The following is a 12,857-nucleotide window of genomic DNA, read 5'->3' on the forward strand; positions in this document are numbered from 1 at the left end:
AGCTGGAGCACTCCCATCACATTTGCCAAGAAGTGAAGAGACAGTGGCTCGTGATCCTTTAAGAAAATCCTACGTTTTTGCTTCCAGGAGGATACTCAACACCTTCCATTTATGTAATGTGACGGTGGCGCACGCGCATATTGAGTCGCGTTGGAGGGCTTTCCATGCAGGCTCCGATTTGCGCGCGTATAACAGAACCACCTCGCGCACTCAACCGTCTCAATTAAGGTGATATAAAGTCGGCATCAAACCGGAGAATTTATGGACTCGATTATGGAACAAGAGGATGTGCTCAATTGTTCTTTGGCAACTTCTGCCCTCGCCAACGGCTCCAGCAAATTGACACAGGGTGTCCCCTTCCAGGGGAGCAGCGCCCTGCTGACAGCGATCATCTACATCACAGTCTTCATGGTAGGTTTGGCCGGCAACAGTCTGGCCATCTACGTGGTGCTCCGCTATGCCAACATGAAAACGGTGACCAACATCTACATTCTCAACTTGGCTATCGCCGACGAGCTCTACATCATCGGGCTGCCTTTCCTCACGACGCAGAATGTGCTCTCCTACTGGCCCTTCGGGTCCTTCCTGTGTCGGCTCGTTATGACCGCGGACTCCATGAACCAGTTCACGTCGATTTTCTGCCTCACTGTTATGTCCGTTGACCGCTACCTGGCCGTGGTGCACCCGATCCGGGGCACCAAGTGGAGGCACCCACGCGTGGCCAAGATGGTGAGCGCAACAGTGTGGGCTGTTTCTTTTGTGGTGGTCCTGCCTGTGGTCATCTTCTCTGATGTGCAGGTATGTATTGCTCGTCCTACAGTTCATGGGTCATTCCTGGACGAGAGGATCTTTTTTGTTCCCTCATCCCCAAGAGATAAAAAAATGCACAAACATGTACTTGTGTATTGTTTTGTCCTAGTTAGTAAACAAAACAAAAAAAAGGTAAACCGTAAACTTGTCTCAGCTTTTCTGCAATGTGTTAGCATCAAAATAAAATTGAATGAATGTTGGTTCCAATAAACATGAATAAAGTTTAGCACTTGGAACAGTGGAGATAGGCAATCCAATATAATGTAAAAATTATAATGTTGGTTGAATGGAAATTGCAAAACATTGTATGCTATTTTTATTTGCATTTTACACAACCTTTTTTGAGAATAATTGTCAATTTCTGTCTATGTGAAGCCCTTTGAGACTGTTTGTGATTTAGGGCTATACAAATAAACTTAACTTGACTTGACTTGACTTAACCTCCCAACTATCGGAATTGGGTTTTGTTGTATAGTCTTTATAATACTGAAATTTTCAATTCAACTGTGTGTAAAATGAAACGGATTATCTCTTATTCCTCTTGCCTGTGTATGCCAAAGTTCATGTCATGTTCAAATTCAGTAACTGGTTCTGTAATGTCGCTTTAGGACACATTTAACTCGTGCAACATGATCTGGCCTGAGCCAACAGACGTGTGGTCAACAGCCTTTATTCTCTACACCGCCATAGTGGGCTTCTTTGGACCCCTGCTCATCATCTGCCTCTGCTACCTCCTTATAGTAATCAAGGTGTGTTTGTGAGTGTGTGTGTCCACGTGTATGTGTGTTCATACCATCCCTACATGTCTTTATTTTCCTGCAGGTGAAATCCTCCAGCGTGCGGGTGGGCTTCACCTCACGGCGGCGTTCTGAGCGTAAGGTGACGCGGATGGTGGTGATTATCGTGGTGGTTTTTGTCCTCTGCTGGCTGCCGTTCTTCATCATCAACATCATCAACGTCATGGTCATCATCCCTGAGTCCAGTGCCACCGCTGGAATATACTTCTTTGCCGTCATCCTGTCGTATGCCAACTCCTGCGCCAACCCTCTGCTCTATGGGTTCCTCTGTGACAACTTCAAACAGAGCTTCAGAAAAGTATATTGCTTAACTATCCATCCATTTTCTGAACCGCTTAGTCCCCACGGGGGTCGCGGGCGTACTGGAGCCTATCCGACCCTCGATATTTGACCCTCGATGTAGTACGCTATCTCAAAGTGTTTATCTTCATAGGGGGTCTTTGAGCCATGCTTTGTTTTTTTTCCTCACCCAGGATCTGTTTGCCCTGGGTGACCTTACCAGGGTCAATTAAGACTTGGGATAACTAACACACAAACCCTTCTACCACAATTATTGAATTGATTCAATAATTTTTTGGTTATAATTCATTTTTAGAAATAAATTGGGGATTTGATGCTGAACGATTGTGGGTTGTTTTTACAATTGATTATCTGTGTGAAGTACAATATCCTGTTTCACTGGATTTAGTATTAGCAGATAAATACCAAGTCTTCTTTTGTTTTTTTAGGCATCTCTAAGTACAGCACCTGTTTGGAGTCATTAACACTCTGTTGTGGTGGTTCTGCAGGTGTTGTGTGTGAAGAGGTTGAGTTGCAAGGCCCATGGTGTGGATGACGGCGACCCCAGCGCTCGCCGTGTAGTGAGGTCAACGCCAACTGATTGTGCTCCTTACTCTCCTCCCCATCAGGTGTCTTATCGCCCCCAGAGCAGCCAGGTATGTTTGTTTACTTTTTTCCACTGCGTATGTGTGAGTCACAAGCCCGCTCGGTCATCTTTTATTAAATTTAGAGCCTCTTCTTAAGCTTATTTGGCCATCTTCTCGTGATCTCTCTTTCCCCTCGTTGAAGATCTTTCCTCAGCCTTCAGGCATCCAGATTTCTCACACAGCTGCTGACTTGCACTGCTGCGACTCTGCATGCAAGCATTCTACCTCCACAGTCACACAATTCCCCAGGACCATGACAACAATTACAGAAACCTCCATAAACACCCTGGCTGAAATACCGGCTATTTCTACAGTCACGAGAGAGTCTGCCGTCTCTTAGGGAATATAGCCTCTTGAAGAGGAGGTTGAGGCTGACAGAAGTGTGCGACGTCCATGTGAAAATTGGCAATCGGGAAGCATATTGCTGGCCACATAATCTAGGTACCTAAATCATATTGCAATGTGTTGAAAAAAAAAAAGAAGCAATTTTCAGAGCAAACATTGGTCACTTCAACCACATGGGAGAACAAGTAAGCAGAAGCAAAAAGACCCGATACATATATATACGTATATGTGTAGATATAAAATTATATTTCATTGTAATATATGATACAGAGGACAAAATGCCACTATTCTAATTTTTCACACTTGAACACAAAATGAAACAAAAAAATACTGTACTGTCATTTTCTTTTATATAAGTAAACATGCTTTTCTTTTGCTAACTTTTGTTGAATTGTAATGAATCTAGTGCATTTATTGTTACGTGTCCTTGTGGATATATATTTCTATTTTCGAGCCTTCTGCTTGTTATTTGCCAGAAACATTTACAGTTGACTATGTGCTTTTTAATGTAATTCATACACAGAAGTGACTCAATGTTCTTCACTCACTTTAGGTTAAGTGTTGTGTAAATGCAGTCCATTTGCCATTTACCATTTACTTCTACACCGTGACATCATTTATATGGATATTTTTTCCAGAAGCTGTGATGGTAGTGAATTAAAGGATTGCAAATTAAGAAAATAACAAAAAAACAACAGTGAATGGAAGTGATGTGTTGACGTGACAAAAAATTACAAAATTCTCAATTGTGTTCTACCTTAGGCTACATAAATAAAGAACATAACAAGCCCATTAGTTTACAGTTGTGTATGTTATAGGTAACCAAAATACAGTACATTTTTGTGATTGCTCAAATGTCTCATTGTCGTTATTTGATGAGTTGCTTGGAGGCGGGAAATAAAAACAAACATTCTACAAGACAAACTGAAGCGGAACTAGGCTGTCCTGATATTAGCCCGCTGAAGGGCTGAGGACATTCTTTTACAAATACCCATTGGTTCTTATTATGGACGTGTAATTTTATAGAATGGGGTTTTCAATGTCAACCAGTTTTACTTGCTCCATGTGTTGTGTAGTGTAAAATAAAACTGTGTTAATGGTCCAAGGGTTTTAATCTGCCAAGACAAAAACAATAGTCTACCATTCTAAGCATTCATCATTGGACTCTCAGCATGTCCGGAGTGATGGGTTAAATCATCACCAATCAACTGTTCAGCCCTCCTGCCATCTGGTGAGTAGTAAGCTTGAAGATCTCTCATTATCCTTTCAATCACAGCATCCACTTAGGAAGGGTTCAAAGCTTATTAAACAGGAATCTCCCTCATTTTGAAAGTCATTCAGGGAAAAGAACATTGCTATATGACACTGTGTCAGTCTGTGTGCGTTTACGTGTATCCTCTGTATAAACCCTTATAGTAGCTGCTGGGTTAAAAATTGAGGTTGGTTTCATTTTGCAAAAAAAAAAAAAAGAATTGTTGGGTTAAATTGACCCGACATTCGTACGCACATTTGAACCTCCACTGAGTGCAATCTGAACTCACACAGCGTGCACCAAAGTCACCCTATAGTGATGTGGTAGTTTAATTTAAGACTCTAAATTGTCCATTGATGTGAATGACTGTTTTTCTACGTGGCAATCACTCCAGGTTGTAAACATATATAGCGTTGTTACTTCCTCTTATCAGAAGGCGTCACCACACCAGCGACTCAAATGAGAACAAGCACTGCTAAGGCCAAAGGTATTTTTCTGCTTTTAGAAGAGGGAAAATTATATTGTCTTGAACATGATATTTTGCTGCCTGAATCTATGAAGCAATCAAACAATAACTCTAAACGACATTTGTGCACTTGCTGACAGTATTCTGGATCAATTCTATGAGGAAACTGCTCCAACAATCTCAGGTTTATTCTTTCAGCTCCTTCCACAGGTATTGATTAGGATTTGGACTGTTTACTAGTACAATTTAATTTAACCAATTTACCACGCTTGATGGAATTTTAAAATATATATTTGATATATATTATTTTGTTTCTGTGCAAATAAATAGATAGATAGATAGATAGATAGATAGATAGATAGATAGATAGATAGATAGATAGATAGATAGATAGATAGATAGATAGATAGATAGATAGATAGATAGATAGATAGATAGATAGATAGATAGATAGATAGATAGATAGATAGATACAACATAAGTGACAGGAATGACATTTTGTACAGTATAGCACAGTAGAGCCTTCCAGTGTCTTATAATGGATTTTGGGATTCTTGGCTGACTGCTTCCATCATGTGGCCAGTACATGACATTGCAAGTGACTACTAGATAGCTTAGACTCCAGCAAAGATAAACCAATTTAGTCAATGATCCATATAGACTTTTACTTGTGCAAGTATTCTGAGGTCTGTTCTCCGAAAAACATATAGTGTATAAATAATTTTAAATATAAGGAAAAACAATATTGAAGAAGTAATTTCCTTCTAAACCTAATAACTGCTTGCAGCCATGCTCGCCAAAATGAGTCTTTAACATCTTTGTGGAATAATGTTGTCAATGTTGTTACTGGTTTTCCACCTGGAACTCTGCCATTGCTGTCACTTTTACCCAGTCTCAGACAAACAAACTCATTTAAAAATGTGATTTATGTAAATTCAGGATTCAAAAGGTGGGGCAAAGTTTTTTTCCATATTGCGCCCGGGTAGCTTTGAATTTTTTTTAAAATGAAATTTAAAAAGTGCATTTATCATACTTTGTTTGATATTTACATTTGTTTGATTATGTTTTTAAAGTGGAGGAACTGCAAAAAATAAAAAATAAAGTGCAAGTGAGCAATTGTGCCCACTGTACATGTCGACTATTGGATAATTGTCATGAGATACATGAGGGATAACGGAGGGATTATGGGATGGACCATAGGTTTTATTGGATGGATTTAAGTGATGACTGGATTAGCCAGATTAGAGATAATGTGCTATGAGTCAGCACTTCCATATCTTGTCTCCGTTTAGCATGAGTGGTCCTTATGTCTCTGTGGAAAGATTCAACTCACAAATGATACAATTACATTGGAAACTAACAATTAGACTGTGATTGTGGTTTCGGGCAGTGTTTCCTCATTTTTATTGCGCCATCAGCAAAGGCACATATTTTTTACTAGAATAAATGCCAGAAAAAAACAGCCAAAGATTTACATGTCACAAAAGGTTTGTACAGAACACTATCGTAGTAGAGACAAGGCATTCAAACTATACAATTGCTGAGAATATTGGTTTAGGGGACAGGATTAAAATCCCATAATAACTCACTGTATTCAACTATGGACTTTGAGGATGGCCGCAATTGATAGAAAATAAAATGTGTGTATCGAGGAAATGGGTTGGAAATATTAATGGGTAAGAATATTAATGGGTTAATATTATTACATTTAAAGTCGTGAGCCCCAATTGACCTCAAAATCTTTCCATATTAGTAGGGCAGGTAAGGTGTAACCACAGCTTCCAGACAAAAAACACATCTCACTGTGGATAGACAATTGCCGAATGGATTTTCATGCAATTTTATTCATAGGTTCATGTTTCCCTTTGAATGAGTTATTGAGTCATCATATACTGTGGTAACTCATTATTAGCAAATTCTTCACGGGATTAGATCAAGAAAAACGACATTCTACTAGTGTAAAATAAGATTTCTATGCAGATAGTTTCCTGGGTGTCAGATGCAGTCTGATAGCTCCTGTATCCTTTGTCCTCTGAATCCAAAGCCTTAAATGAGATTAGTAATTGAACTAGCAGTCAAGATAATATGGACCCTCTTACATATACCCTCCATACATAATCATACATTTTCAACAGTTAGTTCTTTATCTGTGTAGTTACACTAAGTACTTAGCGAGTAGCTGGATGAGACTACTGATCTTCTTTCCTTACATGTATTTGTTTGTCCCAGAGTTTATTTGTGTACCACAAGCCAGCTTTGGCTTCTCTAATGTCTGACTGTCTATAATCTGTCACCAATGTAGTTGTATGCCAGCAACAGGCTCGATTGCCAAATTCCATGCTGATTGTCATGGGCACCCTCAGATCTTGTTCATCTCCAGGGCAGGAGATTAGTCTACCCAAAAGAGAGTCTTGGCTGAATGATAGACTGTTATGTAACATTTCCTACAAGGAGGGTCACGTGGCCTCAGCGCGTCATCCATCTGCCTTCATCTATCCAAATCCCTTCCTCGCTCAGATAGCAATGCACACCTGTGACATGAACGTTTTGCCTATTATTGTTTTGGTCCACCAAAGAGGAAAGTTGAACAGGCAGCAGCTTCCTCTTATGATGATTAAGCCCATGAAGTGGGGAAATAACACAAAGCTTGTGAAAAAACAAAACCTTGGGTGTGAAGAGGTGTGCTCACAATTTCCTGGTTGGATGTGCGCACCAGCAGTCCCTGCTTCCCATACGTGGGTGAGCTCCAGCAAAGCTGGGATTGCATCTCTGTTGACACCTCCGCACAGTCAACATGCAGCAGGGAGAGAGAAACACGCAGACACAGTGACTGGGATGAAGATGAGAAGAGAGACCTCCAGACATGTTAAAAAAGGGCGAGAGAGTGAAAGGGAGCTATTTGAAGAGGTAGAAGTAGTCAAGTGTTATCATTAATTATTTTTTGGAGTGTGGTCAGCGGGACACAATCTAACAAAGCAACTTGAAGGACGTTTTCAAATGCAACATGGAAGCTGCGGTTCCTGCAAACCTGAGGATTTGAAATGGGATTATTCATTAGAATCAGTTTAATTCTCCAAACGATGGCATGAAGAATATGATGACAATCCATTATCAGTAATTAACATTTGAAGCTGCGATGCCCTCAGAGGTAAGTCAATAATCAAATCATATAGATGTGTATGCTTTTTAGAAATAATTTGAGGTTTAAATCAGATTTTTTATTTTTTTTTTCAAAAAACTGAGGATGTTTAGACTAATTTTCTGGTGTAAATTAGGGTATTTCTTATGTTGCAACAGGGCCCAACAAAAAATGCATAATTATCGCTTGCATGAGTACGTGCGTGCGTGTCGGTGTTTTTATGTTCTTAAGCTCGACTTCTCAAAGCCCAGCGTGCAATGTCAGCCCACGCTGTTTCCCGTTGCCAAGGAAACTATTGCCCAGCGCTAAAATCCGTTCTGTGCTGTGAGAGCATGAGTGTGTTTCCACCTCGAAGAATATTCATGTCTGATCTGTGACAGATTTTTTTTTTTAGCAGTATTCTATAATGTGTCTCTATGCTGTGACTTCCTTCCTTCCTATCTGTCTCACCTAACTAGTTCCTCTCTTGTCTTCAACACCCCTCAAAGATGGCTGTCAACAGTTTCTCCATCTTCCTCCTGCTACTGATGGGCTCTTGTACATCCCATCCATCGCCTCCTCCTCCTCCACTGGGATGTAGTGAGCATGTGGAGCCCTCTTACAGAGTGCTGTGTGACCTGGAGTCGGTGTGGGGCGTCGTTTTGGAGGCTGTGGCTTGTAGCGGGGGCCTCACCTCTCTAATCCTCGCCGCGCTCCTTCTCGTCAAGCTTCGCTCTATTTCAGACCCGGCCAGGCGCTCTGGCGTGGGACCCCTTCTCCTGCTCCTAGGCACACTCCTTGGGATATTCCCCATCTCTCTAGCGTTCCTTGTGGGAAAGAACCAGGTCCTATGTGTGATTCGCAGAGCCTTCTGGGGCCCCCTCTTCGCCCTTTGCTTCTCAAGCTTGCTGGTCCAGGGCCTGAGGCTCAGGAGGCTGGTGGCTGGAAAGACGAGCCCCTCAGGAAGCACGTTGGCTGCACTGGGCTTGGCGTTGGCCTTGGTTCAGGGCATTATTTCTGCCGAATGGGTCCTTCTCACCGTCGTCAGGGAGGGTCACCCAGCCTGCGAGTATCCACCTTTGGACTTTGCTCTGGCATGCAGCTACACTTTAGGGCTGCTCCTCATAGCCATGGGGCTCTCTCTCGGGGTAGTGCTGTGTGGGGGCGAACTGGTGGTAGAGGCAGCTCGTGAAAGTGACGAGGATCGAGAAGATGAGAGTGACAAAAGGAGATGGAAGTGTAATGCGGTGTGGCTCTTTCTGGCAAGTCTGGCTTCGGCCTTGCTTTGGGTGGCATGGCTTGGCTTTTATCTCTACGGGAGCCAAGCAATGAGGCTCAGAGGGAAAGTGGGGAGGTCAGGAGGAGGAGCGGGAAAGGCGGAGGACCGTCTGCTGGACGAGCCCGCTCTGGCTGTAGCCCTGGTTGTGCAGGGCTGGATCCTTCTGCTGTTCCACGGCATTCCTGAGAGCCACCTGTGTCTCTGGAACCGTTCACAATGCGCCAGGCAAGATTTCTTTGACACCAGTGAGACAACGCCTCCTCCACATTTCAGAGATGAGCTCCAAGCACACTCTCAGCAACCCTTCCAGGAAAACCAGGCCTTTTCTATTGAGGAGCACGGTGCAAGTACGCCCATGTTTTTACACGTGTCTTTTGATAGTGTTTGAATTCTGGAACTCGAGAGGTCACCCTTTTGACATCAAACTGGAGAAGAAGCTCACAGCTGGAAATATACAGTTGCTAGGCAACCAGCAACACAAATCATCTGGGCTTTTTCTCCATTTAATGTCATGAATGAATGTAAAATTAAGAAACAGCGAAAGAAACTTCTGTCGAGCAAATTAATCAAAAGCAGTCTGACTCACGTCATGAAGCCCCACCCACTCTTCACAAGTGCAGCTTCTATTATGTAACATGCTCCTCATCTACAATGGAGAGGGAGACTCTAAAAGAGCTTACCAAAGTAGTACAAAAGAGAACCACAAGCATTAATAATCATACAAAATCTTGCGATGTAGGGTTATTTTCTATAGAATGTGTACATTTAGACTCTAATTACCAAAATGAGTCACAACATTGCTAAATGATCATTTTACAGTCACTTTTGTGTTAACTGTGGAATAATGGCATAATAAATTAATATGAGTAATAACATAAAGAACCTTAAAACTAATATTTACTGTAGTAAAAGTACAGGGACCAATCGCAAGAGAGAACTTGCTAAATGTAATGAAGCACAAGCAGTGTATGTATTTTTAGACTTCAGAGTCCTTTTGGGCAACAAAACATGCCACATTGATTGTAAAACCAAAAAATGCACTTTCCAATTTCACTGACTTTACTTTGCTTGATCATTCAGCTCTTCGAAGTGGAAACTATCACCAGAGCAGTCACGGCAGCGTTCGCCCTGGCATCGCCTTCAGAGGTCACGTATACCAACCGACTGAAATGGCTCTTGTTATGAATGGCGGCACGGTAAGTGTGTCTCTCAAAATATGTCACTCGTCAAAAATCTGTTGTTTCGGAAGACCAACTTGATTTTCACCTTCATATAGATGCCCACGGCCCCCATTAACTACACTGGAAGACGACTGTGGTAAAGTGGTCGTGGGACTTGAGCTTCTGTATCACTATGTTGCTTAATCCCCTGATTCCTGACGAGGAGTAATAATTACAAAAAGACATAACCTATCATCCAGGATGGACTGACAACAGCTCAACACATTTCATGTTCCTGCATAATTGTTTGAATTCTGCATTTTGAAAGCCATTGTTGAAAGGTTGTGTCACTTTCCTCAAATAAAAGGAGTGGAAATGACAGTGACAGTACGGATGAGGACATATTGCTGGTGTCAATACCAGTTACAGTGATTTAATATTATCAATGCACAGATGTTTGTAATATGTAAATACGATAACAGCAAATGTTTCAGGTGGGCCGATAATGCGTGGGGTTGAGGATTATACAAACCTTCAGGATATGAATTTACAGAATATCCTAAAAAAGCTTGCTATGTCTCGTATTTTTCCTGCCATTTCGCTATTCCATTAGAGTGCTACAGTACAGCGCTTGTTTGTATTGCCCGTAATCTTGCACAAAAAGAAAGTCTGTGGACAACCTAAAAAGCCATTTACCAATGCACTCAACAGTGAAATCATTAGGTACACTGGTACACCTTTTACATGCATCATCTATTCAGGATCCAAACAAGAGCTGAGTTTTGATTCTCATATACAGCATTTAATTACATTACCCGAGATGTTATAAACACAATTTAGTGTGAATGAATTACAAATTTGAGTGTTTTACAACATTTTGACCTTTAGTGTTTAACTTTACAATAGAGAGGAATTTTCAAACATAAAATTATGCAAAAAAAAGAATTAACTGATGTCTTAAATACTCTTACTGGCAGAATTGGAATTTAGACCTTAACCCAAATATGGACTGCATGTGAGAGTCTTATTGAAAATGCTGGCAGTGATTGTTTACGGTAACATAACAACTGGACAAGCAGTGGTCATTGTCTCAGGAGTTTATTGCGTTGAATGAACACAACGTTATCTAGCGGAAAAATCGGCGCAGTTTTCAGTGACTCCATATGCATCATTAGCTCATATTTTGAGAAATCAAGAGTATCGGCAAACTTCCGACAGTTTCACAATTGGTAAATCAATTGGTGAATAAATAGAAAGGAGATGATAGTTATTTCTGTATTCATAGATTTTGTGACATTTTTCTTTGGTGGTGAGATACTTGTAATGTAAAATGGGTGCCTTGCCCTAACAACACCTGGGAAACACTGCATTAGATTTTGCAAGTGTACCTAATGATGTGACCAATGAGTGTAAATATATGTGATACAGTACAAGGTTTAAGATATCTTGGAAGCTGTATTTTGCACTTTATGAGAGTTAATATGATCTCTGTGTGGTAATATTTGGGAATAGGTAAAATATTTTGATATTTTGTCAATATGATTTCATTTTTTTTCTAAGATTTTGATGTCAATATTCAATAAATGAATAAAACAAACACCGTATGGCCAGGTGTCAAAAGATCCTATCAATAATGTAGACGAGAGGTTGTTAAGTCATCTGTTTGTCACCTGGCCATCAGTTTTGGTATATTTTGTACTGTGATGTGTGATTGTCACCAAACTGTTATGTATGACAGTGTTGCTGTGAAATAGGGCAATGTGGTTCCTACATAATTTGAAATTGTTCCAGTTTGAACGTGGATAATATAAAACATTAAAAAAAAATCTTGTTTGCAATTGCATTTAGTTTTCAGGCAATATAGTCTGTGTGATACTGGCATAATATTACGGTGCAATTTATGACTCAAAATGTTCACTATTGCTGTGGGTGTTCAAATTCTAATCAAGTGGTCCATTTTGCACTAAGTCTAACTTTCTGACTAAGGAACTATTGTAAGGTTTCTGCAATGTTGCTTTTGTTAGTGAGATTTATGCTACAATTTTGTATACTGCAAATATTAACTTGACATTTTACATTGTTATTTAATATTTTAATATTAATGACTTTCAATCAAGTATGTCTTAAATTGTGAAAAGCATTGGTATTGACCTTTTAATGATTCTATGGCAACTGCACTGTCACTGTTTTAAGGCAGCATAATATGAATGTTTGTAATGTAATTTGCACAGAGTGACTAATACATCGTGCACATTTTCTCTTATAAAAGGTCGCCTTCATTTGTCATCAGACTCAAGTCCTGGTATGCATAATTGCACTGTGATAATATCCATTTGGGTGAGTTAGAGCCTATCCCAACTCTACTTTGGGCACTGGCGATGTACACCCAAGGATGGTGGAAAGTCACTTGCAGGGCACACACAGTGTGGGAAGAGGTCAGTGTGTTGAAGTCCCAATTTTCACACAAGAACAGGGAGAACATGCAAGCTCCACACAGGAAGGCCAGAGTCAAGATTCAAAGTCCAACCATGTCTCCATGGTCCTGCCCAGTCACTCGTCAGTTAAAGGGCGAGCATCATTCCAGCACCACTGATGCAGTGGAAAAAGACCATTTATGGTTTTATGTTTTGAGCAAAGCATTGAATAAAATATCAAATAATTTGAATCACCCAACTCAACCACCAAGGGCTTTTTGTAAGATGTT

The 12,857-nt window shown here is 40.7% G+C and overlaps 2 protein-coding genes across 3 annotated transcripts; both read left to right on the top strand.

Moving 5' to 3' along the window:
- The first annotated feature begins 130 nt into the window (after positions 1-130).
- On the top strand, positions 131-3,733 carry LOC125969585 (somatostatin receptor type 5). Its single transcript, XM_049721816.1, has 5 exons — positions 131-798; positions 1,419-1,559; positions 1,633-1,905; positions 2,396-2,542; positions 2,676-3,733. Exons 1-5 carry the CDS (start codon positions 262-264, stop codon positions 2,871-2,873), a joined length of 1,296 nt encoding a protein of 431 aa, XP_049577773.1. The 5' UTR covers positions 131-261; the 3' UTR covers positions 2,874-3,733.
- A 3,536-nt stretch (positions 3,734-7,269) lies between these two features.
- gprc5bb (G protein-coupled receptor, class C, group 5, member Bb) lies at positions 7,270-12,818 on the top strand. Of its 2 annotated transcripts, none has more exons than XM_049719528.2 (4): positions 7,270-7,744; positions 8,194-9,340; positions 10,074-10,189; positions 10,270-12,818. In XM_049719528.2, the coding sequence occupies exons 1-4, from the start codon at positions 7,733-7,735 to the stop codon at positions 10,312-10,314; spliced, it is 1,320 nt and encodes a 439-aa protein (XP_049575485.1). In that variant the 5' UTR covers positions 7,270-7,732; the 3' UTR covers positions 10,315-12,818. The 2 variants fall into 2 exon arrangements, with proteins under 2 accessions (XP_049575485.1, XP_049575486.1); XM_049719529.2 differs by having other exon boundaries at positions 7,272-7,744; positions 8,224-9,340.
- The last annotated feature ends 39 nt before the right edge of the window (positions 12,819-12,857 follow it).

The sequence above is a fragment of the Syngnathus scovelli genome, chromosome 5 (assembly GCF_024217435.2).
Source record: "Syngnathus scovelli strain Florida chromosome 5, RoL_Ssco_1.2, whole genome shotgun sequence".
Taxonomy (NCBI): domain Eukaryota; kingdom Metazoa; phylum Chordata; class Actinopteri; order Syngnathiformes; family Syngnathidae; genus Syngnathus; species Syngnathus scovelli.

Excerpts from the sequence above, each read along its gene's own strand:
- LOC125969585 (XM_049721816.1), top strand. The coding sequence starts at position 262 with ATGGACTCGATTATGGAACAAGAGGATGTGCTCAATTGTTCTTTGGCA. Across the intron at positions 1,560-1,632 it reads ACCTCCTTATAGTAATCAAG|GTGAAATCCTCCAGCGTGCG; the intron begins GTGTGTTTGTGA and ends ATTTTCCTGCAG. Across the intron at positions 1,906-2,395 it reads TCAAACAGAGCTTCAGAAAA|GTGTTGTGTGTGAAGAGGTT; the intron begins GTATATTGCTTA and ends GTGGTTCTGCAG.
- gprc5bb (XM_049719528.2), top strand. Across the intron at positions 9,341-10,073 it reads TATTGAGGAGCACGGTGCAA|CTCTTCGAAGTGGAAACTAT; the intron begins GTACGCCCATGT and ends TTGATCATTCAG. Across the intron at positions 10,190-10,269 it reads TTGTTATGAATGGCGGCACG|ATGCCCACGGCCCCCATTAA; the intron begins GTAAGTGTGTCT and ends ACCTTCATATAG.